This window comes from Anthonomus grandis, chromosome 16 (genome assembly GCF_022605725.1).
Source record: "Anthonomus grandis grandis chromosome 16, icAntGran1.3, whole genome shotgun sequence".
Classification (NCBI taxonomy): domain Eukaryota; kingdom Metazoa; phylum Arthropoda; class Insecta; order Coleoptera; family Curculionidae; genus Anthonomus; species Anthonomus grandis.
Genome location: NC_065561.1, coordinates 18,768,726 through 18,795,233, shown reverse-complemented (window position 1 = coordinate 18,795,233; position 26,508 = coordinate 18,768,726). Strand labels below are relative to the sequence as shown.

At 31.7% G+C, this 26,508-nt stretch overlaps 1 protein-coding gene across 4 annotated transcripts; it reads right to left on the bottom strand.

Annotated features, from left to right (window-relative positions):
* Nucleotides 1-745: 745 nt before the first annotated feature.
* LOC126745715 (ATP-binding cassette sub-family C member 4-like) lies at nucleotides 746-22,363 on the bottom strand. 4 transcript variants are annotated; one of them, XM_050453697.1, is made up of 19 exons: nucleotides 21,994-22,357; nucleotides 17,504-17,749; nucleotides 17,240-17,444; nucleotides 16,957-17,182; nucleotides 12,253-12,585; nucleotides 11,929-12,197; nucleotides 11,681-11,879; nucleotides 11,361-11,617; nucleotides 11,145-11,297; nucleotides 8,680-8,879; nucleotides 8,118-8,625; nucleotides 7,350-7,500; nucleotides 2,819-2,925; nucleotides 2,371-2,494; nucleotides 2,140-2,319; nucleotides 1,752-1,879; nucleotides 1,447-1,692; nucleotides 1,229-1,389; nucleotides 746-1,175 (listed from the first exon to the last, which is right to left on the bottom strand). In XM_050453697.1, the coding sequence occupies exons 1-19, from the start codon at nucleotides 22,065-22,067 to the stop codon at nucleotides 863-865; spliced, it is 4,080 nt and encodes a 1,359-aa protein (XP_050309654.1). In that variant the 5' UTR covers nucleotides 22,068-22,357; the 3' UTR covers nucleotides 746-862. The 4 variants fall into 4 exon arrangements, with proteins under 4 accessions (XP_050309654.1, XP_050309653.1, XP_050309650.1 ...); XM_050453696.1 differs by having other exon boundaries at nucleotides 2,140-2,494; nucleotides 21,994-22,360; XM_050453693.1 differs by having other exon boundaries at nucleotides 1,229-1,692; nucleotides 21,994-22,360.
* Between the last annotated feature and the right edge of the window lie 4,145 nt (nucleotides 22,364-26,508).

Below are 26,508 nucleotides of genomic sequence, written 5' to 3'. Positions count from 1 at the left end.
TTGACAGAAATGACAACTGACACTAGTGAGAAATAACAGTAGTCTTGGCAATTAACATACGATTTTATGTGACGTCGTGTACATTAAAGCTGATATACTGGATTTTAATTGGTCAACAATCTTTGGTCAATAAGAAATTAATATTTTATTGGTACCTGTTGCTTATATAAGGCTCGAGAGAGATAACGTAATAAGAAATTACTAGAGTGGACAATTGACAGAAATGACAACTGACACTAGTGAGAAATAACAGTAGCCTTGACAGTTAACATAAAATTCTATTAAAGGTCATATACATTAGAGCTGAAATACTGGATTTTAATTGGTCAAAAATCTTTAGCCAATAAGAAATCAATATTTTATTGGTACCTTTTAGTTATATAATGCCCGAGAGAGATAACGTAACATGAAATGACTAGCGTGGACAATTGACAGAAATGACAAGTGACACTAGCGACAAATGGAAGCATCCTTGACAATTGACATAAGAATTTATAAGACGTTGCGTATATTAAGGCTGAAATGCTGGATTTTTATTGTTAAAAAATGCTTGGTCAATAAGAAGTTTATATTTTATTGACTGAGCTTAATGAGCATGTTCTGGTTAAAACTTATCAACTCAATATCTAGCAGTACCTTCACCGAATATTTCCAAATGGGCTTAGTACAATCGCCTTCACGATCTTCTGATCTAACCTCATTAGACTTTCCCTTACCCACCTCGAATCAATAAAACAGAAAATCATTAATTGTCTAAATATTTATTTATTATTGATCTAGTTAAAAACTTTAACATATAAAGGCTCTTTTTAAAATAAATTTGATTAAATACCTTAAAATCTAATAAGAAAATTAAATTGACCTATAACTTAGAAACTTCTTCATCGAAATGCCTATCATAGCTATCTTCAATTTCCTTTTTCATCTTCCATGCAGCAAAGGCGACTTCCTTCAACTGTTCCGTCATGGTTGGTCCAGTTTCTTGGACCATACTGGTAAAATGTCCATCCGGATTCTCCAGCAGACTATATGGGTGGTCATGTTCCAATATCTGTCCAGCACCCATTACAATCACCTTATCCGAGTCCATAATAGTATTTAGACGGTGGGCAATAGTGAGTACGGTACATTTTTTGAATTTTCTTCGGATTGTTGTTTGAATAAGACTATCAGTTCTGAAAATAAATGATTTTTTTGAGATGGAAAAATGAATCCATATTTGTTATACCTGGCGTCCACGTTGGCAGTTGCTTCGTCCAAGACCAGAATTTTATTATTTCTTAAAAGGGCCCTGGCCAAGCAGAGGAGCTGCCTTTGACCTAAACTCAAGTTGCTTCCACCTTCTAACACTTGAAAGTCCAAAGTAGTAACAAGATCTTTTAGTTCTACCTGAAAAAAGTGATATTTATTAGTAAAATTTCTTTGTATCCTTTGGTTCGTCTGTACCTCTTCCAGTACCTCCCATAACCTGGCATCTTCAAACTCATCAAACGGGTCCAAATTATATCTTAATGTTGCACTGAATAAAACAGGCTCCTGGGGAATTATTGAAATTCTCCTTCTCAGATCAGAAAGACCGATAGTTTTAGTATCTAAGTCGTCGATCAGGATTTGGCCTTCGATAGGGGCGAGTCTAAATAAAGCAGCGATAAGGGAAGACTTCCCTGCTCCAGTTCTTCCAACAATCCCTACCTGAAGCACAATAATTACTTGAGTAATAATTTGTTTTTGACATCACGTAGTAAAATTACCTTTTCACCTGACCGGATGAGCATGTTTAAATTTTTCAGCACCGGTGCTTCTTCTAAGGCGTAAAACAGCTTAAGATTCCTAAATTCTATTTTTCCTAAACTGGGCCACGGTAATACCGGTAGTTTACCTACAATAAAATTTAATATTTCAAGAAAATTATAATTTCAGCGCCATCTAAACGTCATATTTCAAACTTAGGGGTCACTGTGTCTAAAGACCATGGCGTCATGGAGCCATCTAACAATGACGCTTTAGAACTTTAAAAATTAAGGTCTCTAAAAGCGAAAAGTCCAAATTTAAGAAAAAGACAATGAAATTAAACCACACGTGTGGAATATTCCTGGAGCTGTTCTCCTGTTATTATACATAAAATATAATTCTAATGACCTTTTGGCGTGTGGAATGGCCCTTCTTTCTCCAACTTGGTATACTGTAAAACTCTTTCAACACTGGTAAGTTGGTTTACCACCTCTGCGGTTTGTCGCATGCCATATTGAAGCATTCCGGTTAAAATCAACGATTGCGATAGGGCCAGACCTACTAAGCTGCTGTTTTGAGGCTGACCAACTGAAAACAATTTTTGATTTATTTCGAATTGTATTAGAAATGGGTACTTACGTTCCGCTGAAATCACGAATCCAAATGCTACACACGTGATAAATATCACACAGATTATGTCCAACCATAGTCCAAAGAATACGGTGCACATTATGGTAAGAAACCAGGCGGAGGTATGGACGTCCTAGAAAAAAGAAGAAAACCTTTAATTAAAATGTTAAGTGTGTCTGATGCAGACTCCCATTTCTACATTTAATAAAAAGCTTTTTTAAATTTGTTATAATTTGAAGCTTATGAGGGAATATCAGGTATTTCCCTTATGGTTTAATCACTCCGACACAAGACCACTCTAATTCTACTCTCCACTATATAAGGGGTACCAGTAGTTTATCTGGTACCTAGGTAATTTGTGATTAAACCATTAGGGAAACGCCAATGACAGTGCAAAAAGAAGGCCATTCTAAACCAGTGATTGATCCTTAATACTATTCTTATTAACGGAACTTACCTGGTGCTCATCAAACTCTTGTATTAAGGCGTCCTCAGCTTTTGAGGCTCTAATAGTGGTGAGTCCATTAAGAGAAGAAGTTATATGTGAGAATACCGGGCTTTTAGCTAAAATATAGGTTTAATAAATATAAATAATCTGTATCAGGTCCGTATAGAGTGTTCCAATGCACCCTAGCACAACAAACTACCCTAATCGTAAATCTATGCTCCTAACAATATCTGTATTGCTTTACAACTTCTTTAATTGATTTATAACCTCCCTTGAGGTTTTATTCAACTTTTTCTTGAGGAACTTATCACATAAAGTAGCTCAAAAAAATCTGAAAGCATTACTGCCAATGACTGAGCAATATTAGCATAAGATGTGCACTCAGATAGATCAAAGAACCTTCTTTCATGGTTCAAGAATCTCCTCCTTATTTTTAAGATACTTAAGAAAAAATCGTAATTTTACACGAGTGTAACTGATTAAGGAGTCATTCTACAAAAAAGTACAATAGACATTTTTTGTTTAGAATTGAACTCTGTTTAGATATATTAAAAAAAAACTGGTTAATAATCAGTTGAAAGCAATGTAACTGATTAAAGGGTTATTCTACAAAAAAAATTATAGCAATTTTTTAACCCTCTTGACCTTAAAATCCTTCTGAGACCCGGGAATCGTTGACGATCACTATGAAATGTTCTTTCAGGTCTACAGAGGGTTTAATTATGTAAGAAAAGTGTCATTTAAAGATGATTCAAGGCGTGCCTAGACCATAAAATGCCGTAGAACTTAAAAGAAAATACATTTTTTATAACCCACGTTTTGACCCTAACCCTCATCTGAGACCCAAGAATCGTTGACGATCGTTATGAAATATTGTTGCGCGTCTATAAATGCCTTCACCACGTAAAAAAAGTGTAATTTCAAGATGATTAAGGGCGTGCCTGGACCATGAAATGCGGTAGAAATTAAAAAAAAAATCTTAACCTACGTTTTGACCCTAAAACCCATCTGAGACCCAAGAATCGTTGACGATCGTTATGAAATATTATTGCGCGTCTATAAAGGGTTTAACCACGTAAAAAAGCATCATTTCAAGATGATTGAAGGTATGCCTGGACCATGAAATGCAGTAGAAATAAAAAAAAATTACATTTTTTTTTACTTACGTTTTGACCCTAAAACTCTACTGGGACCCAAAGAATTGTTGACGATCGTTATGAAATGTTGTTGCGCGTCTATAAAGGTGTAATTTCAAGATGATTAAAGGTGTGCCTGGACCATAAAATGCGGAGAAATTAACAAAAAAACATTTTTTTTAACATACGTTTTGACCGTAAAACCCTACTGAGACCCAAGTATCGTTGACGATCGTTATGAAATATTGTTGCGCGTCTATAAATGCCTTCACCACGTAAAAAAAGTGTAATTTCAAGATGATTAAAGGCGTGCCTGGACCATGAAATGCGGTAGAAATTTAAAAAAATTACATTTTTTCAACCCACGTTTTGACTCTAACACTCATCTGAGACCCAAGAATCGTTGACGATCGTTATGAAATATTGTTGCGCGTCTATAAATGCTTTCCCCACGTAAGAAAAGTGTAATTCCAAGATGATTAAAGACGTGCCTGGACCATGAAATGCGGTAGAAATTTAAAAAAAAATTTTTTTTTTAACCCACGTTTTGACCCTAACACTCATCTGAGACCCAAGAATCGTTGACGATCGTTATGAAATATTGTTGCGCGTCTATAAATGCTTTCCCCACGTAAGAAAAGTGTAATTTCAAGATGATTAAAGACGTGCCTGGACCATGAAATGCGGTAGAAATTTAAAAAAAAAATTTTTTTAACCCACGTTTTGACCCTAACACTCATCTAAGACCCAAGAATCGTTGACGATCGTTATGAAATATTGTTGCGCGTCTATAAATGCCTTCACCACGTAAGAAAAGTGTAATTTCAAGATGATTAAAGGCGTGCCTGGACCATGAAATGCGGTAGAAAAAAAAAATTCTTAACCCACGTTTTGACCCTAAAACCCATCTGAGACCCAAGAATCGTTGACGATCATTATGAAATATTGTTGCGCGTCTATAAATGCCTTCACCACGTAAGAAAAGTGTAATTCCAAGATGATTCTAGGCGTGTCTGGACCATGAGATGCGGTAGAAATAAAAAAAAAAATTTAACCCACGTTTTGACCCTAAAACCCATCTGAGACCCAAGAATCGTTGACGATCGTTATGAAATATTATTGCGCGTCTATAAAGGGTTTAACCACGTAAAAAAGCATCATTTCAAGATGATTGAAGGTATGCCTGGACCATGAAATGCAGTAGAAATAAAAAAAAAATTACATTTTTTTTTACTTACGTTTTGACCCTAAAACTCTACTGGGACCCAAAGAATTGTTGACGATCGTTATGAAATGTTGTTGCGCGTCTATAAAGGTGTAATTTCAAGATGATTAAAGGTGTGCCTGGACCATAAAATGCGGTAGAAATTAAAAAAAAAACATTTTTTTTAACATACGTTTTGACCGTAAAACCCTACTGAGACCCAAGTATCGTTGACGATCGTTATGAAGTATTATTGCGCGTCTATAAAGGGTTTAACCACGTAAAAAAAATGTAATTTCAAGATGATTAAAGGCGTGCCTGGACCATGAAATGCGGTAGAAATTAAAAAAAAATTCTTAACCCACGTTTTGACCCTAAAACCCATCTGAGACCCAAGAATCGTTGACGATCGTTATGAAATATTGTTGCGCGTCTATAAATGCCTTCACCACGTAAGAAAAGTGTAATTTCAAGATGATTAAAGGCGTGCGTGGACCATGAAATGCGGTAGAAATTAAAAAAAAATTCATTTTTTTAACCCACGTTTTGACCCTAACACTCATCTGAGACCCAAGAATCGTTGACGATCGTTATGAAATATTATTGCCCGTCTATAAAGGGTTTAACCACGTAAAAAAAGCATAAATTCAAGATGATTGAAGGTATGCCTGGACCATGAAATGCAGTAGAAATTAAAAAAAATTACATTTTTTTTACTTACGTTTTGACCCTAAAACTCTACTGGGACCCAAAGAATTGTTGACGATCGTTATGAAATGTTGTTGCGCGTCTATAAAGGTGTAATTTCAAGATGATTAAAGGTGTGCCTGGACCATGAAATGCGGTAGAAAAAAAAAATTCTTGACATACGTTTTGACCGTAAAACCCTACTGAGACCCAAGTATCGTTGACGATCGTTATGAAATATTATTGCACGTCTATAAAGGGTATAACCACGTAAGAAAAGCATCATTTTAAGATGATTGAAGGCGTGGCTGGACCATGAAATGCGGTAGAAATAAAGAAAAATACATTTTTTTAACTTTAACGTTTTAACTCTAAAACCCTACTGAGACCTGGAAATTATCGACGATCGCGATGAAATATTACTTGACGCCTATAGAGTGTTTAACCACGTAAGAAAAGTGTAATTTCAGGATAATTCAAGGCGTGCCTGGACCATGAAATGCGATAGAAACTGAGATTAAATAGACTTTTTTACTCTTTTTCCACCTAAAACTCTATTTTTTTGATCTTTAAAAATCCACCTCAACATTAACGTTTTTCGTATTTGATGAGCATAATTACGAAAGAAAATTAACATTTAAGGGCCATTGAGTTTTGATATTGCGCCATTGAATTTGGAAAACCCAGGAAAATTTTAAATAATTCAGTTCTTAATAAAAAATATGCTTTATATAAACCGCTATGAGATATAAATGAAGTTATAGTAGTAGTAAATTATAAATGTAAATTTATAATTAAAACTGTACTATTATCTCTTCAAGGAGGGCAATTTCCTATATATTGGAAGACGTACAAGTTATATTCAGTTAATTCATTCAGGTCATTCTACAAACAGTTTAATAGAATTTTATTGTTTAGAAATAAATTCTCTTTCATGTTAATTTTTATGTTTTTCATAATAGTTTAAGAGATATTTAAGAAAAACTGGTTTAGATCAATGTAACTCATTAAGGAGACATTCTTCGAAAAAATTTAATAGCAATTTTTTCTTCAGAATTAAATTTTCTTTCATTTTGGTTTTTATGATTTCTTTTTTAATTTAATAATTTAAAAGAAAAATCAGAAAAACGCCTAAATGATTCGTTTATAGCAATGTAACTGATTAAGCGGTCATTCTACAAAAAAATTTAGTAACAATTTTTTGTTTAGAATTAAATTCTTTTTCATTTTGATATTTATGACTTTTTTTGTAAATTTAAAGGTTTTAGAGATATTTAAGAAAAACCGGTAAATAATCGGTTTATACCAATGTAACTCAATAAGGGTCATTCTACAAAAAAGTTTTTAAATTTTTTTTTCCTTCAAAATTTGATTGTCCAATTAAAAAAAGCTCACGCGTCTAATACATTCTATAAAAAAAATCATAAAAAAAATTCATAATCAAATTCCTCCAAAATTAATAAAATCCAAAATATTGACTAAAACTAAGAATTGAATCTTAAATATAACTCACCAATTCCTTCTAGATGCTTAATATCTTTCGCACTTGAAGTGTACCACTGTCTCAGCTTCATAAATATACATCCAAGCACGACCATTGCTATAACCATGTAATAATTGGATACAGTTACGTTAACCAATATTCCTACCAGTACTAACAATATCTACAAACAAGAACTTGATATAATGGATGTAAAATATGACAGAAGTACTAATCAAAAATAAGTGGATCACTATTTAAGGTCTAAATGTAAAATTTCTTCATGTTTTATTGGAAATGGCGTATCTTGTTCTGTCTTGGTAGTCTCGTTGATCAAATGGAATGGTAGCACCTTTTCTAAATGTCATTTTTTAAAGGTTGTATACACAGAAATTAAGGTATACTGCTTAATAGTGAAGATCAATAACGTCTTAAGAAAATTGGGTCAAGGGGTAAAAAACCGATCAAAACAAAATCATTTTAGCTTGGACGCAATAATTACGAACTTTTATTAACTACTTTGAGCTTCCTTTGCTCATTGGCAGTTTAAATTGATCAATCGGTCCTTTTGCATCTCTTAAAAGACAGCAATGATCTCATTGATAAACAAACAAGCCTCAGTACTGTTGCGTGATGTAGCAAAAGCATTCGATTGAGTATTGCATAGAATACTGCTTCACAAGCTTGAATTCTTTGGCTCTATGAATTAAGTTTTTAGGAATTCTGTACTGTAACCCTTTCACTGATGACACCACTTTGCTTCAACATGATATAGACCCACAAGTGAGTGATTAAGCTTACCTGAGTGGCTTCCATTAAGACCCTAGGCAATATTTCATCGATAGCTCCAATATCCTTACTGAATCTGTTTAGCACCCTTCCGCTTGAATTCGTGTCAAAGAACCTCATAGGCGCTTCTAATATCCTATGGAACATTTTCGAATGGATATTCTTTGATGCTTCCATTGCTGCTTTGAAGAATAATAATGATCTGGCTGTGGTCAGGATGATTGCGAGTAAAATTAAAGCGCCATAAATGTACATGGCAATGTTCGTTTTTATTAAAGTATAATAGGTTGTTCCTGTTTCTAGTTTATCGAACACGTTGGGCATGTTTCCCAGAATGGTATTTAGAACATTGGATGTACCCTTTTCATGAGAATACGTTAAGGAGTTGCTTACATTTGAATTATTAAGCAAAGAATATGTATCATTTGAACTTGGATTTAACATTAAAATATCAGAGGGATTATTATCATAAATAATGGTTTGATTATCATTAAAATGACGAAGCTCTTCTTGGCTAGTCCTGCAAAAGTGTTCGTTATAAATTTTCAATATATTATTGATATATGTAACTCACCAATAGGTTACCCATAAATCTGTGCAAGTACAGGATGCTTGAGAAAATATAAGTACCAGAACGACTATCGCAATAAAACAGGCACTGCCAACTGACTTGATGTAATCCAAAAATGGCGTTTCACCTTCTTTGCCGCCCATTTCTTCTTTTTCCTTATTTGTACTTTGTTCAATTTCCACCGAATCAGTTGCAGAACAAGCCTAAAAAAAAAAAAAACAATACTAGCATCCATTCATCGATATATTCAAATGCACTCTATTTCTATCAGTTTTTTGATCTATTTGAACTATTTTGAGCGGTACAGGTTCTACCATTGACGAACCTCAGTAGTGATAGAAACTACGTAATGTGCACTCTCTAAGATCTCAATTTAATCGAAGTCAAATGCATCGGATTCGTTTAAACACTCATTCAAGAAGCTTGCGATCAAGCTTCTTCAAGACTATCATTATTGGACTTTTATACACTTTTTGCACCTCAGATAGTACAGGTTTTTGACGATGTAATAGGTGTGCCAAATTTGTTTCTTCTTTACATATTTAATTGAACATTATCATTTTGCAAAGTTTCTTTTTAATTTTTCGATTGTTTAAAAGTAAAACAAAATGAATGATTGTTGTCCAGACAATTTCGGTCAGTTTAGGCAATTGAAGTCCAAATTATCTGAAAGAACTTTCTCTTTTAATTCCAGGCACTTGAGAGTGCATTAGATTACACGGCAGAGAGAGAGAGAGAGAGAGAAGAGGATAATAATTTCCCACTCATTTGCTTGAGAATTTGTTTTACTATTTCAGGCACTTGAGTGCATTGAGTGCTATTCTCCTGAGAGAGAGAGAGAGATTATTGCACTAACTTAACTACCTGGAAGAATATTTTATTTAGTCCATTCAGTTGAGTGCATCTGAAAGAGAGATAATAAGAGAGTACAACTCAATTGCCTGGAAAAATCAGTTTTTTAATTCCAGGCATTTGAGCGTATTATGTTACAGGACAGAAAGAGAGAGAGAAAATAGTAACAATTTCCAACTGAACTTCTAAGAATTTTTTTTCCTACTTCAGACACTTCATTAAATTTTACTCTCTAAGAGAGAAGGAGATAGATTAAGAAACTTCAACTTAACTGCCTGGAAGAATCTTTCCATTTATTTCAGGTAGTTGAGTGTATTTGACCACATGATAGAGAGAGAGAAAAAAAATTGAGTTCAAGTCAATTTCATGGAAGAATCATTTATTTATTCCAGGCAGTTGAGTGCATTTGACCACACGAGACAGAGAGAAAAAAAATTAAGAAAGTTCAAGTCAGTTTCATAGAAGAGTCCAAATTTCAATTTCCAGTCATAAGTATATTCTTAGAATCTAATTAATTAAATATTTAAGACTTAAATAATAAATATTCTCAGGCATTTAGCCTCAGAAGAAAAACTATTTAATAAATTTAGTATAAGAGTTCAACTGTTCAACTTGATTCGTTTGCCTGGAAGAATCACATGACAGAGACTACAGAGAGAGAGAAAAGAAATTAGGAGAGGTTAAGTCAATTCTACGGAAGATTAATTTTATTTAGTCCAGTCAGTTAAGTGGGTCTGAAAGAGGGTAAAGAGAGTACAACATAATTGCCTGAAAGAATATTTTATTTAATTCCAGGAATTTGAATTCATTAGACTACACGGCAGAAAGAGAGAGAGAGAAGAAAGTAATAATTTCCTACTTATTTGCCTAAGATTTTTTTACTATTCCAGGCAGTTGAGTGCATATAACCATTCGAGAGAGAGAAGTACAACTGAATTGCCTGGAAAATTTTGTTATTTAAATCCAAACATTTCAATGCATTAGAGTACACGACACAAAGAAAGAGAGAGATAAGAGAGTATAATTTTTCACTGATTTTCCTGAGAATTTTTCTTTTTATTCCAGGCATTTCATTACATTAAACCACATGATAGAGAGAGAAAAGACACATTAAGATATTTCAAGTCAATTTCATGGAAGAATCTCTTTATTTAGTCGAAGCAGCTGGGTACATTTAAATATCTGAGAAAGAGTAAGAGAGTACCTTTAGCTGTCCTAGCCTTCATGCAAAGAATGGGAATCTTAGAGGAGTGCTTACGATCAACCGAAGAAGAAGAAAAAGAAAGAAAAGAACCTACAATTCTTCGTAGACAAAAGAGGCTTTAGACTGCGAGGTAAACGAATAAAACTTGCATATGAATATACCTTGCAAAACAACAATGAGAGTTTGAACTAATTTATTTAGAAAATTTCACCACACTTGGATGGATCCTCTGTGGTCTTTGCTTATGTAGTTTCAATGACGGTCCTTCTGTTATTCTAGCCTTTATGCAAAGTCAACAGAATAAAGAAGCCAGGATTCATCTTACACAAATGACGCTTTAGACAAAGATGATAGCAACATTGATGATTTAAGGTAAGCTAGTAAAACTGGCATATGAACATACAACCTGTACCTGCAAAGATAGTTTTCTCGGTTGCTTTTCAGGAGAAAGTTTATTGCATGTTTCCTTTTCATCCACTGTTTCATCTGCGGATGCCAAAAGTTTGGTGAAATCAAGCTTGGAGTGCGATAGCTCCTTAAATGTGCCAGTGGCCTCAACAACTCCCTGAAACAAGTTGTAATTCCTTAAGTAGGTAACGTCAATTATAACGTTTTGTTTTAATTATACCTCGTTTAGGACCACTATTAGATCAGCCTTTTTCAAATACTGCAGTTGATGCGTGACTAACACTCTAGTTTTGTTCCTTAAATAATCTACGACACATTGATCAAATAAATGTTTCCCCACGTGGGTATCAACAGCGGACAAAGGATCATCGAGTAGATAAACATCTGCTTGTTGGTAAATCGCTCGGGCCAAGTTGATCCTTGCTCTTTGTCCTCCCGATAAGGATACTCCTCGTTCTCCCACCATAGTTTTGTCCCCTAAAAAAGAGATTTAAAAAAATGGTGCAGTCGTTAGGATGTTTGACACATTGTGTGTCTTACCGTAAGGAAGTTGCTCAAAGTCCCTCTCTAATGCACAAACTTTGGTAACTTCTTTGTAAAGCCGATGGTCGTACGGTTTACCGAATAGTATATTTCTTCTGACAGATGCGACGAAGAGCCAAGGTTCCTGTGATGAATACGAAACCGAACCTCCTAGCATTACGCTCCCAAATGTGGGGGATAATTCACCTAACAAAAGCTGTAAAAGTATGTATTATAAGGTCTTTATGTCCCAAATGAATGGTCACCTGTAAAATAGAGCTTTTCCCACTGCCCACTGGGCCAATAATAGCGCACAAACATCCCTTCGGTATATGCAAGTTGACTTTTTTGAGAACCTTCGTGTCTTGCACCCAAGACGCGGTGACTTGCTTCAAAATAATTTCCGGTTCATACAGTTGTTCTATCAACGTCTTTTCTTTCTCTTCCAAGTTTAAAAACTCCTCCAGTCTTCTTATCGAAACCAAGGTCTCCGCCCCGATGCTGATCGCCATCGGATACATGATCGCCATGGCAGCTTAAAATTCAAACTTGATTAAGTGAATTCTAAGTTATCTTATAAGTTAGCTTACATTGCAATATATTGAAAAACTGAGCCATCGAAAAGACAATATCTGCCTTAATATTATTTCCTAGTAAAGTAAAACAGACTAATGTCAGACACAAGGTGCTTCTCTCAATGAAAACCATACAGCTCAAGTAAAACCCTCTTAAGTACGAGGTCTTGGTGAGCACGTTGATCTCCTTGAGCCTCAAATACTTTATGAGTTTCTCAAAAGGTTTCTCCCACGCGTACATTTTGATTACTTGAGCTCCCGATATGATTTCACTCATCAGCTTCACCCTTGCGTCTGTTCTTTGTGCTACTTTTAGTCTAAGGGATGATGCAACTTTTCCCAAATAGCCTGAAAACCAAAAGAGTTAAACTTGACATAAAGAAGTATCTCGTACATATACATAGGGTGTTTCAGTAAGCGTGGATCGCGACTAAAAGTTGACGAAAAACAAATAAAAACACAAAGTCACGGTCTCACAACATGTAATTTAACGGGCTACACGTGTTTCGCTCTAGTTAGAGCATCATCAGGCCTAAAATAAAAATATTACTTAAACAAAACTAAAAACTTACATAAAACAATAAAAACCTTTAGAAGCCATCTACACACTTCACAGTACATACATAAATAAACAATAATTTTAAGGTTATAAATTGTACAAAGCAGAAAATAAAAAATAAAAAGTGGGCCGCAACAACATAGACTTAATGAGAATCGAACCCGGTACAACAAAGTTATAAGTACAAGTGTAAAACCTATCGGCTACACGGACCTAATGCTAAAACAACTTAACACGTTAGCCAATGTAAATTGAAGAAAGTGACTACAAGGAAAATGTTAAACGATACTTAGCTAAATTAAATTGTTAAAAATTAAATTAGGTTCGAAAGTAAACACGTCATTCACACACACGAGAACAGGACTCTTTTTAGCTTTTGTAATTTCCATTTTCTCCAGAAGGTCAAGCTTCTTACCTTTAGGGCATTCATGAAGCATTTCAGCTCCCACCCCCGGAGAAAAATTATGAGTAGAGGCCAGCAAATGATTCGCAAACGCTGATTTGGTATCACTGACATTGGTATTTTTAAATTTTTCAAAAAGCGCTACGTGTTCTTTAATGCGTGTAGAGATTTTTCTTCCAGACTGGCCAATGTATACTGCGTTGCAATCGTCACATTTTAAAGAGTAAACTCCTGATTTAGAAAGGATGCCTGCCCTGTCCACTCTACTGACTAATTGGTTCTTTAAATTATTGACTGTCTTATACGCGATTTTTACATTTATATGCGACTAAAAGGTCAAGTCTAATTTTCTCTGGAAAATGTTAGCTTAAGGTACTTTTTTTTTTCAATAATTAGAAATACTCTTTGGCTTACCGACCTTCCTAAAGCAATGGAAGGAAGTTACAATTGTTTAAATGGCTTTAACTTTTAAAAGACCCATCCGATTTTGTTCAATTTGGGCTTGTTTAAAAGTGAAATGTAAGTGCTTTAAAATATTGTGTCTAGTAGGAGGCAAAAGTTTTTAGAATAAATGGTTGAATTTGAATTAAAAACAGTTACTTTGATTTTTCCATAAGAATTTAAATGGCATGGTATAATTTTGATGCCAGAATCGAAAAATAAATTAAATTTTCTAGAAAAACTTTAAAACCACAACTTTTTTACTTTTTGATGCCTAATATGGAAATGTCACTTAGCATTAATATTATTTGATTTTTGTTTATGTAGCACCTCCCTTTGCAATTTATCTAGGCATAATCTGAATTACGTAAAAGTAAGAAAATTTTTAAGGGTTCTTATGTTGTAAAAAACAAAACATCTTAATCCAATTTCAATTTCCAAACAAATTTTCAGCTGCTATTAAGTAGTTATTATTTTTATATTAATTTCTAAAATACAAATCCTTTACTATAAATACCAATAATTTTCTTCAAAACTTACTAAAATTTTAAACAACTTTCTAATAATTCCCTAAAACTGTATCAAAAATAATCGATGACCTTGATTCGGGAACAGTTGGCATGCGTCAGCTCTCCATAGGCTACTTCGCCGTTCCTCTTTTGCTATGTGTGAAACAAAGATGGAAGTATAAGACGGAGCGGAGCGTCTTAGTAGCGGAACGGCCGAACTGGTCTCTAATTTTTTTGTAATTTTTAGAAAATGGTAATTTTTTAAATGATTTATTTGAACCCAACAGAGGGAAAGTTCTTAGATAATAGAATATTTTACGTTTATCGAGAATTGCATTTTTTTTTCTAGTTTTCAGGATTTTGTCGTAGTTCTTATGTCTTCTAGAATTTGGAATAAAATCATTTTTTTTCTAACCGTCCAGCCTATTGGGTCGATTTTTTTAATGTCTAATTTGTTATGTTTTCCAGGAATTTGATTTTTTTTTCCACAGCTTTGACGTCATTTTTAGAGGTAAAGGTTATTTTAGATATTAGGAAAAAATATATTTTTACAGGATTTTTTTCAATATTTCAGGAATTATAAATCTTTTGTCCGTTTCCAGGCTTCCCATGTGATTTTTACGTTTTTCAGAAATTAAAAAAAAATTCTTTCAGGCTTTTGGGAGCAATTTTTTAATGCCTTTTATATCATTTTTCACCTTTGTCTTTTATTTTTTTCGTCATCGTTTTAATTTTTTAAAGAAATTTTTCCAATTCTTCCTCGTTCTTTATGTTTATGGTAATTTTTTAATTAAAATTGATTTTCTCGTTTTGCAGTTTTTTACCTTCAGGACTTTCAACTTTCCTTTCTTAGCAACTTTTTTTTATGTATGACGTATAACGTAATTTTTTGCTTATCCCAGGTATTGGAAATATATGTATTTTTTTGATACAAGCTTTTATAGAATTTTTTTCTATTTTTCCAGACTCATAACGTTATTTTTAGTTTTCCAGGAATTGACAAAAAAATTATTCCAGGTTCTTGACCTAATTCTTAGGTCAAAAATTAGAAAAAAATCTAATATTCCAGGCTCTTGGGACAGTGTTTTTGTGTATTCCAGAAACTGAAAATAATTTTTTAACTTTTCCAGGGTTTGACCTTTTTTTATGTCTTTGACGTTTTTTTTTCCAGGAAATGGAAATATTTTTTTAATTCAATTACATGTACCCCAATGAGCCGTTAACCAAAATAATAAAAAAAAATTCCAAGATGTTAAGAAAAAACTGCCTTAAGCTGATATTTTCTAGAAAAAATTAGGATTAATTTATTGACCTTTTAATTACGCCCCTTGGTGGCCAAATTTTGAACTTAAAAATAATTTTCAGCATTTTGTTTTGGCCACTTTTACAATATAAAAACAAAACCAATGATGTCAGATTGACAATTAGAGTAAGCATTTTAAGTTTTACAGAGGCCTATCATTTGCAATCCGAATATATCATTTGCCCCCGCACTATAACCCCAAACAAAACAGAAAAGAGCAAAAATTAGGGATGGTTCAACAAGAAAAGTGAGAGCAAAGACGCAGTTGAACAGACTATTGTTGATAATGAGATCATACATCATAAATCTGACCAGGGTCAAGCAAGACAATAACAAAATCAGTTTCAGAATTGAATTTGTCGAATTCAGCTTGACTTTTAATATTAAAAAAGCAGTGCAAATAGTCACAAATCTACTTAGTTCCCTGAATTAGCAGAAGTCTCTGCAGCAGTTTTCTATGATGAAAATAAGACTGTTATACCAACAGGAAGGAGAGCGAAATATGCTCTTGAGCAAGAGAGTAGTAGATCATTGATGGATATCAAGTATGTTCATTCAGATGAGATCAGGAACAAACAAGACGAAAACAAATCCACTATAGCCTAGGCTATCACTGTTTACTTATTGCACTGATGATTCCATGGAATACACAGTCAAAGGCCTTGCATAGGCCTTGCATAGGTCACAAAAATTGAATTCCTTGTTCCTGGATGACTTCTGAAAATATTGAGGTCCTTAAAGGAACTTGAGGTTAAATTGAATAAAATTCTTCTGCAGGAGTTTTCTGTGATCTCTCAAAGGCATTTGATTATGTCTTGAAGGAATACCGCTGCTTGATGTATTAAAGCCTAATAACTGTGGCTTTAATGGTATTTTTTACACGAAAATAACCGACTTAGTTACAAGAAAAGATAAAAACAATTTTTTTCTAACACGCAACATTTTCCTCTTTATAGTCACTTTTTATTTCACTTTTTTTTCGTGCGTAATTTCATTAAAATTAAATAATTTATCCAAAACTACAAAATGCTTAATTGCAAAAAAAAACGACATAGTTCACTCTCATCACAATTAAGTCCTTGCAGAAAATCCTTGTAGATATTGTCATGATTTTGTTATTATTTTATTAAAGAAATTATTATTCATTCTCCAATTTTTTTGCCTAAAATAAAGAATATTTGCTTACTATGTCATATTTAAAAATGTTATTAATCGGAGATGCTTAAAGTCTACTAGAACCCTGGTATTTAAGCTAGTTTTGAGTACATAAAGTTTGCTTTCGTTGAATACCATTTATTTATTTGTTATTTATATAATTCATCAATAAATTGAATGAATTAGTTGACAACTCCATTTATTTATTATCGCGTGTTTCGTCCTTTGCAGGTTTTTGTCCTATATAGCAGACACAATCTTAAAGATTCTATTGGGGGAAAGGGAATATCTCCAAATGAAGCTTCTACTCATTAAACTTTTCATAAAAGTACCTTTGATCTAAACTTACCTTGTAAAGGCAGCGTGCACAATACCATAGATAAAATACCAGCCAGACAAGAAATTCCAACGGCATTCCATAGGAAATAGGTGACCAAAGCGACTTGAAACGGCATTATCCATAAGTAGTGCAAATAAACACACACCAGATCAAACCTTTGCACGTCATTTGATAACAAGTTCACCACTTGGCCTGCCGCAGTTTCACCTTGTGACCTTTTATTTAATTTTAAAATCTGAAAAAAAACAGAAGACTACTATAAAGAAAGAAAGACGTGCTTTCCTGAACTTACTTTTCTATAAATTAAACTGGAAACCGCTATCCTTACTCTCATGCCGACGCAACTCTGGCCGTAGCTGTTGTGATGCAAAAAGAATATAATCAGCGTCGATATAATAACCAAAGAGGAAGCCGAGGCGTACATTTCGATTTTCTCGTGAGATTCGTGTGGTTGAAACTGATTTATCAGCCATGAGAGAACTAAAGGCTGAGGAGACCTAGAATGGTTTTTTATTTAATTTTATTAATTGATGCTTAGCAAGTATTTACTGCTTACCTTAAAACAACTGTCAAAATAAACAGCATGAGCCCATAATAACAATATTCTTTTAAAAACACTTTGGAGATGACTCTCAGTAAACTGGCACTTTGATGTTTTTCTTTGCCTCTAGACACTTCTTCGAGCCATTTTTTCTCCAATTTGTCCCCCAGCAGTTTCGACTCGTCACATTCTAACGTTTTATATATGTCGTTTAATTTTAAGGATCTTTTTGCCCCAGTGTAAAATAGTTTTGCTATCCAACTGAAAGAAATAGACATGAGACACTTAAAATATTAGTATTTGACAAACTACTGCACTAATTGCTGTGTCATTATTTAAAAAAAACTACATAGTTTAGGGAGCTAAGAAATAACTTAACTTCGTTATGGCTGACTGAGGGCATACCCAAGGAAGTTTACTTGAGGACAGCGTTAGCTTCCTAAAATAGGAAACAGCAAAAGTCCCGAAACAGCCCTACAGCAATTATTAGATAAAGTGGCGAAAGCGCCAGGGGTCAGACATTAAGCATGGAACTCATTAATGCTTTGAATCCTGACATTTTGGTGGAGGTGCCATTAGGGTTATTTAAACGTGAAGTAATTTAGTTCAATTTACAATTTGAGATTGGAGCTATTATCATGATCACCTTCAAGAAACTTTTTTTTAAATTTTGGTAAAATGTTCAACCGTTTAAGAGATATAACCGTTTGGATGGTGCGTCACGTTAGTAGCACGTTAGCAGCGTCAACGTCCAGGTTTTTGGTTGATGACTTTTGATCTACTAAAGCTAGAGTCATAAAATAAACTTTATTTGATTAGTAATAATCTGCTCAATAATGTTGATAATATTTATTATATTTGTAAATCTGATACAAATGAAGATATCGCAGCTGTAAAGCAAAATGACCCCTTCAAAGTGATCATGGCCCAAAAATAGCTCATATCTTCTTTGTTAATGGAGCTACTGTCATGATTATCATAAACAAACTTAAAGAATAGCTGATCGTCTTTAATAATCTTTTTCAATTTTTCCAAAATATTTAATCGTTTAAGAGATATGATCGTTTGAATTTTGCCTGACGTCAGTAGCTTCTCTCAGCGTTAACGTCTAGGTTTTTGGTTGATAACTTTTGATCTACTAAAGCTAGAGTCATGAAATAAACTTTATTTGGTTAATAATAATCTGCTTAATAATGTTGATAGTATTTATTTTATTTGTAAATCTGATACAAATGAAGATATTACAGCTGTAAAGCAAGATGTCCCCTTCAAAGTGATCATGACCCAAAAATGGGTTATATCTTGTTTGTTAATAGAGCTACTATCATGATCATTATAAACAAACTTAAAAAATTACTGATCGTCTTTAAGATTCTTTTTAAATTTTGCCAAAATGTTTAACTCTTTAGGAGATATGTCTGTTTGAATATTGCTTGAGGTCAGCAGCACCTCTCAGCGTCAACGTCCAGGTTTTTGGTTGATAACTTTTGATCTACTAAGGCTAGAGTCATGAAATAAACTTAATTTGGTTAATAATGATCTGCTCTATTATGTTGATAATTTGAATTATATTTGTAAATCTGATATAAATGATGATATTACAGCTGTAAAGCAAGATGTCCCTTTCAAAGTGATCATGGCCCAAACATGGCTCATATCTTCTTTGTTAATAGAGCTACTGCCATAATTATTATAAACAAACTTGAAAAATTACCGATCATCTTTAAGAAACTTTTCCAATTTTTTCAAAATGTTTAATTGTTTAAGAGATATGATCGTTTGAATTTTGTTTCACGTCAGCAGCATCTCTCAGCGTTAACGTCCAGGTTTTTGGTTGATAACCTTTGATCTACTAAAGCTAGAGTCGTGAAATAAACTTTATTTGGTTAATAATAATCTGCTTAATAATGTTGGTAATATTTATTATATTTGTAAACCTAATACAAATGAAGATATTACAGCTGTAAAGCAAGATGTCCCCTTCAAAGTGATCATGACCAAAAACAGCTCATACCTTTTTTGTTAATGGAGCTACTGTCATGATCATCATAAACAAACTTAAAGAATAACTGATTGTCTTTGAAATTCTTTTAAAATTTTTCCAAAATGTTTAATCGTTTAAGAGATATGATCGTTTGAAATTTGTTTCACGTCAGCAGCACCTCTCAGCGTTAACGTGCAGGTTTTTGGTTGATAACTTTTGATCTACTAAAGCTAGAATCATGAAATAAACTTTATTTGATTAGTAATAATCTGCATAATCATGTTGATAATATTTATTAGATTTGTAAACCTAATACAAATGAAGATATTACAGCTGTAAAGCAAGATGTCCCCTTCAAAATGATCATAACCCAAAAATAGCTTATATCTTCTTTGTTATTAGAGCTACTGTCATGATCATCATAAATAAACTTAAAGAATAACTGATTGTCTATAAAATTCTTTTAAAATTTTTCCAAAATGTTCAACCGTTTAAGAGATATAATCGTTTGAATTTTGCTTCACGTCAGCAGCACCTCTCAGCGTCAACGTCCAGGTTTTTGGTTGATAACTTTTGATCTACTAAAGCTAGAGTCGTGAAATAAACTTTATTTAGTTAATAATAATCTGCTTAATAATGTTGATAATATTTATTATATTTGTAAATCTAATACAAATGAAGATATTACAGCGGTAAAGCAAAATGTCCCCTTCAAAATGATCATGACCCAAAAATAGCTTATATCTTGTTTGTTAATGGAGCTACTGTCATGATCATCATAAACAAACTTAAAGAATAACTAATTGTCTTTAAAATTCTTTTAAAATTTTTCAAAAATATTTAATTATTTAAGAGATATGATCGTTTGAATTTTGCTTCACGTCAGCGGCACCTCTCAGCGGCAATGTACAGGTTTTTGGTTGATAACCTTTGATCTACTAAAGCTAGAGTCATGAAATGAACTTTATTTGGCCAGAAAAGATCTGCTGAATAATACTTATATTATTTGTTAAATCTGTAAACCCAATAAGAATAGAGATATTTCAGCTGTAATGAAAAATGTTCAACCGTTTAAGAGATATCATTATTTTAATTTTGCTTTACATCAGTAGCACCGAAAAAACCTAAAATTTTAATGAAAAATCAGCTTATCCAGAGAATTTGGAATACAGAATAATCTATTCAGGTCTCTAATTAATATTTTTTAAAAAAGGTTTTAGCAGGAATCTAATAAGTGCTTTTTTTCTACTTCCCTTGTCGTTAAATCCGTTGAAAAGATCATTTAGCAATGAACACTTTATATGCTTGCACCGTGACTTTCTTCAAAGTATCATTTTAAGCTAGCTTTCCAGACTAATTGGTATTCCAAATCCTCTGGAAACACCTTATCACTATTCAATTTTAAGTTTTTTTTTTCTTTCCTATTATTAAGAAATAATATGCCTATCCAGGCTCTGCTTAGATCTAACAGATTAGTTCTATCGAAAAGTATGATATCACCCTTCCAACGGTTTTATATTTCTTTTTTTTTAACATCTTTTAGTCCGGTATTGGAAGATTAGTAGCAAATAATAACTAAAAATAATTGAAATTTTAATTGAACCTTAAAAAAATGCAAGTTTTACTTTTTGAGGCACATTTTTATTTTTTACATTAAGTTTCTTCACCCCACTCGCCATTACCTAAAAATTTAACTTTTTCGCAACAGATAAAATAATAATTATTTATGTCCATGCTCCCTTTGATTCCAAAAAATTCTTCCCCAAGAACATTTCATCCTTTGAAAAGATCATTTAGCAATAAATAATTTATAAGCTTCCACTAAGGTTCTCTTTAAAATATCATATTAAACAACCTTTCCAGACTAAATGGTATTCCAATACCTCTGGAAACACATTATCACCATTAAAATTTAAGGTTTTTCCTTTTTATAATGAAAAAATGATGTGGCTAGACACCTTCAGGCTTTTGTTAACCCTTTTTTGACCCTTATTAGAAGACCAATAGTAAATATTAATTTAAAATAATTATTATTTGAATTTTCAAAGGCTGAACCTTTTTCACTGACTTGATTGAAATTTCCACTGATTTAATTCTCTCACGTATACTAGTACAAGAAGAGATAGTCAAGCAAACGGTTCATAAGAGCACTAGGATTCCAATGCTTCTACATAAGGCATTTAAAAGAATTAGTAATGGTGTCAAATGCCTTTGCCAGGTCCAGAAATACACACAGGATTTTATCTCCATTAATAAAGCTTTCTTTAATTATTGAAAAATATTAATTAAGCACGCTAATGGCTTAACTGAAGTATAAAATTCTTAAAAAAAACTTGATCATGACCTTAAAAGCGTGCCTTTTCTAAATTTATTTCTTTAAAGCCTTATTTATGGGGTTTTCATTAAGTTCAAAGGCTTCTAAAATTATTAATATAAAAGACAAAATAAGTACTAATTAACTGATTTTGCAATAAACAGAAATGCGATAACCAGTGAACTTTAAATTGAAATAGTCACTCACCCAAAAAAAAGCCTTGATATAATATTGGCTTTCTTCTTTGGATTTTCTTGCTTTATAGAAAAAGCCGCTTCCATTATATCTATATAGAGCGTTAAAGGGCTCTATTTATCACCAGAGACAATAACTATTCACAAAACACAAAAATTATTACTTTAATACTGCATGTGGTTTATTATCGTTGATTATACAGTCCAAGCAGCAATGTCACCACTGCAAACATACACTGTCTACAGAAATGTTTACTATTTACTAATATATTATCGCTATAGCAGATACATGAAATGCTGATAAACTTTGGGAAGTTTTTTTTTTTTAAGAAATGTTCAACACTTGTGAGCCTATCTGCCAATAATTTAAATTTAATTACGCTTTGCGACGATATAGTTAGTTAGGCTACGTTTGTTCATTCAGCAAATAAGGAAATTGTTATAATTGTTTATATTTTATTTAAATTATCGTTTGTAAGCAATTAGGTAAATAACGTATAATTATAATGATAATTCGAGGCAGTATAGCCCTGTAAAAAATGTTGCTATAGGGTGAGTTACCAAAGTATTTTTTTAAAAGTAAACTCGACCATTATACACAAACCTAATACCAATGAATTAATCTGTTATCGTCTTATTCAATATAACAAGCATACATATAATATCACATAAACTTAATCGACTTGTAACGCGTTTATACGCTTATCATTATTAACTGCCTTTTTAAGGTTAACCAATGAAAAAATTTTGCCTAATTATATTTACATATAAACTGATGACATAATTCAAAAAAATGTATTATCTACTATGGCGTTTTAACTTTTAGTGGCATAATTATATATGACAATGTTAAAATGTGTTTACGTTTATATGTTCGTAGTATTTGTTCCAATTAATTGAAATATAATTCTTATACGAAAAGTCTTAACTATACTTCTAAAAGTCAAGATTTTTTTAAACATCAAACTTCACCTTCGAGGGAAGCTCTCTCTTATCAGATTGGACGGTTTTTTTCTATGGATTTGAATTTAAATATTGCGTTTTTCTGGCACATTTTGCTGGGAAAAAAACATGGAAAAAGCGCCGATTTTCAACTGTTTATTACTCAAAAACCACTTGACCAAACTATAACATAAGACCCATTGAATTTCAGATAAAATCTAAATATATTGCACCCGTTTTTCTGTTCTGTTCTGTGGTATCAACTGAAAAAAAATTAAAAAGATATAAATTTGACTACGGCTATGGTACCCTCTTTGTTTCATTTATGAAACTATTATTTAGATAAGAGAAGGTTTTTGTAACTGGACATTAATCATGTAAATGTCTTTTAAATTATTGTTAATATGTTTCATGATTTAAAATTCCAGTAGGTAATAATAATAATTACCAAAAAACTATTATTTAAATATGGGAAGGTTTCTGTAATTGAACATTAGTCATGTTAGTGTCTTTAAAATTATTGTTAATATGTTTCACGATTTAAAATTCCAGTAGGTATAAATATTAATTAACAAAAATAATTAAGCACTAGTAAAAATGACAAGTCTATGACTATTTAAATAAATAAAAATGAAAAAGATATACATATGACTATGGGTGTAGTGCCCTCTTCGTTTCATTAATCAAACTATTATTGAAATATGGGAAGGTTTCTGTAATTGAACATTAGTCATGTTAGTGTCTTTTAAATGATTGTTAATATGTTTCATGATTTAAAATTCCAGTAGGTAATAATAATTAAAAAAAAGAATTAACCACTAGTAAAAATGACAAGTCTATTATTATTTAAATAGATAAAAATGAAAAAGATATACATTTGACTACGGATGTAGTGCCCTCTTCGTTTCATTAATCAAACTATTATTTAAATATGAGAAGGTTTCTGTAATTCGACATTAGTCATGTTAGTGTCTTTTAAATTATTGTTAATATAGTTCACGATTTAAAATTCCAGTAGGTATAAATAATAATTAACAAAAATAATTAAGCACTAGTAAAAATGACAAGTCTATGACTATTTAAATAGATAAAAATGAAAAAGATATACATTTGACTATGGCTGTAGTGCCCTCTTCGTTTCATTAATCAAACTATTATTTAAATATGGGAAGGTTTCTGTAATTGGACATTAGTCATGTTAGTGTCTTTTAAATTATTGTTAATATAGTTCACGATTTAAAATTCCAGTAGGTATAAATAATAATTAACAAAAATAATTAAGCACTAGTAAAAATGACAAGTCTATGACTATTTAAATAGATAAAAATGAAAAAGATATACATTTGACTATGGCTGTAGTGCCCTCTTCGTTTCATTAATCAAACTATTATTTAAATATGGGAAGGTTTCTGTAATTGGACATTAGTCATGTTAGTGTCTTTTAAATGATTGTTAATATGTTTCATGATTTAAAATTCCAGTAGGTAATAATAATTAAAAAAAAGAATTAACCACTAGTAAAAATGACAAGTCTATTATTATTTAAATAGATAAAAATGAAAAAGATATACATTTGACTACGGATGTAGTGCCCTCTTCGTTTCATTAATCAAACTATTATTTAAATATGGGAAGGTTTCTGTAATTGAACACTAGTCATGTTAGTGTCTTTTATATTATTGTTAATATAGTTCATGATTTAAAATTCCAGTAGGTATAAATAATAATTAACAAAAATAATTAAGCGCTAGTAAAAATGACAAGTCTATGACTATTTAAATAAATAAAAATGAAAAAGATATACATATGACTATGGCTGTAGTGCCCTCTTCGTTTCATTAATCAAACTATTATTTAAATATGGGAAGGTTTCTGTAATTGAACATTAGTCATGTTAGTGTCTTTTAAATTATTGTTAATATAGTTCACGATTTAAAATTCCAGTAGGTATTAATAATAATTAACAAAAATAATTAGGCGCTAGTAAAAATGACAAATTTATTACTATTTAAATAAATAAAAATGAAAAAGATATACATTTGACTATGGCTGTAGTGCCCCCTTCGTTTCATTAATCAAACTATTATTTAAATATGGGAAGGTTTCTGTAATTGAACATTAGTCATGTTAGTGTCTTTAAAATTATTGTTAATATGTTTCACGATTTAAAATTCCAGTAGGTATAAATATTAATTAACAAAAATAATTAAGCACTAGTAAAAATGACAAGTCTATGACTATTTAAATAAATAAAAATGAAAAAGATATACATATGACTATGGCTGTAGTGCCCTCTTCGTTTCATTAATCAAACTATTATTTAAATATGGGAAGGTTTCTGTAATTGGACATTAGTCATATTAGTGTCTTTTAAATTATTGTTAATATGTTTCATGGTTTAAAATTTCAGTAGGTATAAATAATAATTAACAAAAATAATTAAGCGCTAGTAAAAATGACAAATCTATGACTATTTAAATAGATAAAAATGAAAAAGATATACCTTTGACTATGACTGTAGTGCCCTCTTCGTTTCATTAATCAAACTATTATTTAAATATGGGAAGGTTTCTGTAATTGGACATTAGTCATGTTAGTGTCTTTTAAATTATTGTTAATATGTTTCATGATTTAAAATTCCAGTAGGTATAATTAATAATTAACGAAAATAATTAAGCACTAGTAAAAATGACAAGTCTATTACTATTTAAATAGATAAAAATGAAAAAGATATACATTTGACTACGGATGTAGTGCCCTCTTCGTTTCATTAATCAAACTATTATTGAAATATGGGAAGGTTTCTGTAATTCGACATTAGTCATGTTAGTGTCTTTTAAATTATTGTTAATATGTTTCATGGTTTAAAATTCTAGTAGGTTTAATTAATAATTAACAAAAACAAATAAACACTAGTAAAAAATGACAAGTCTATTACTATTTAAATAGATAAAAATGAAAAATATATACATTTGACTACAGATGTAGTGCCCTCTTCGTTTCATTAATCAAACTATTATTTAAATATGGGAAGGTTTCTGTAATTGGACATTAGTCATATTAGTGTCTTTTAAATTATTGTTAATATGTTTCATGGTTTAAAATTTCAGTAGGTATAAATAATAATTAACAAAAATAATTAAGCGCTAGTAAAAATGACAAATCTATGACTATTTAAATAGATAAAAATGAAAAAGATATACCTTTGACTATGACTGTAGTGCCCTCTTCGTTTCATTAATCAAACTATTATTTAAATATGGGAAGGTTTCTGTAATTGGACATTAGTCATGTTAGTGTCTTTTAAATTATTGTTAATATGTTTCATGATTTAAAATTCCAGTAGGTATAATTAATAATTAACGAAAATAATTAAGCACTAGTAAAAATGACAAGTCTATTACTATTTAAATAGATAAAAATGAAAAAGATATACATTTGACTACGGATGTAGTGCCCTCTTCGTTTCATTAATCAAACTATTATTGAAATATGGGAAGGTTTCTGTAATTCGACATTAGTCATGTTAGTGTCTTTTAAATTATTGTTAATATGTTTCATGGTTTAAAATTCTAGTAGGTTTAAT

What these genes read in the sequence shown, in the direction of transcription:
- LOC126745715 (XM_050453692.1), bottom strand. Translation starts at nt 22,067, where the DNA reads ATGGAAGCGGCTTTTTCTATAAAGCAAGAAAATCCAAAGAAGAAAGCC. An exon ending in GTTTTTCAATATATTGCAAT is followed by an intron (nt 12,198 to 12,252) that starts GTAAGCTAACTT and finishes TTGAATTTTAAG; the next exon opens with CTGCCATGGCGATCATGTAT. An exon ending in ACTGCCAACGTGGACGCCAG is followed by an intron (nt 1,176 to 1,228) that starts GTATAACAAATA and finishes ATTTATTTTCAG; the next exon opens with AACTGATAGTCTTATTCAAA.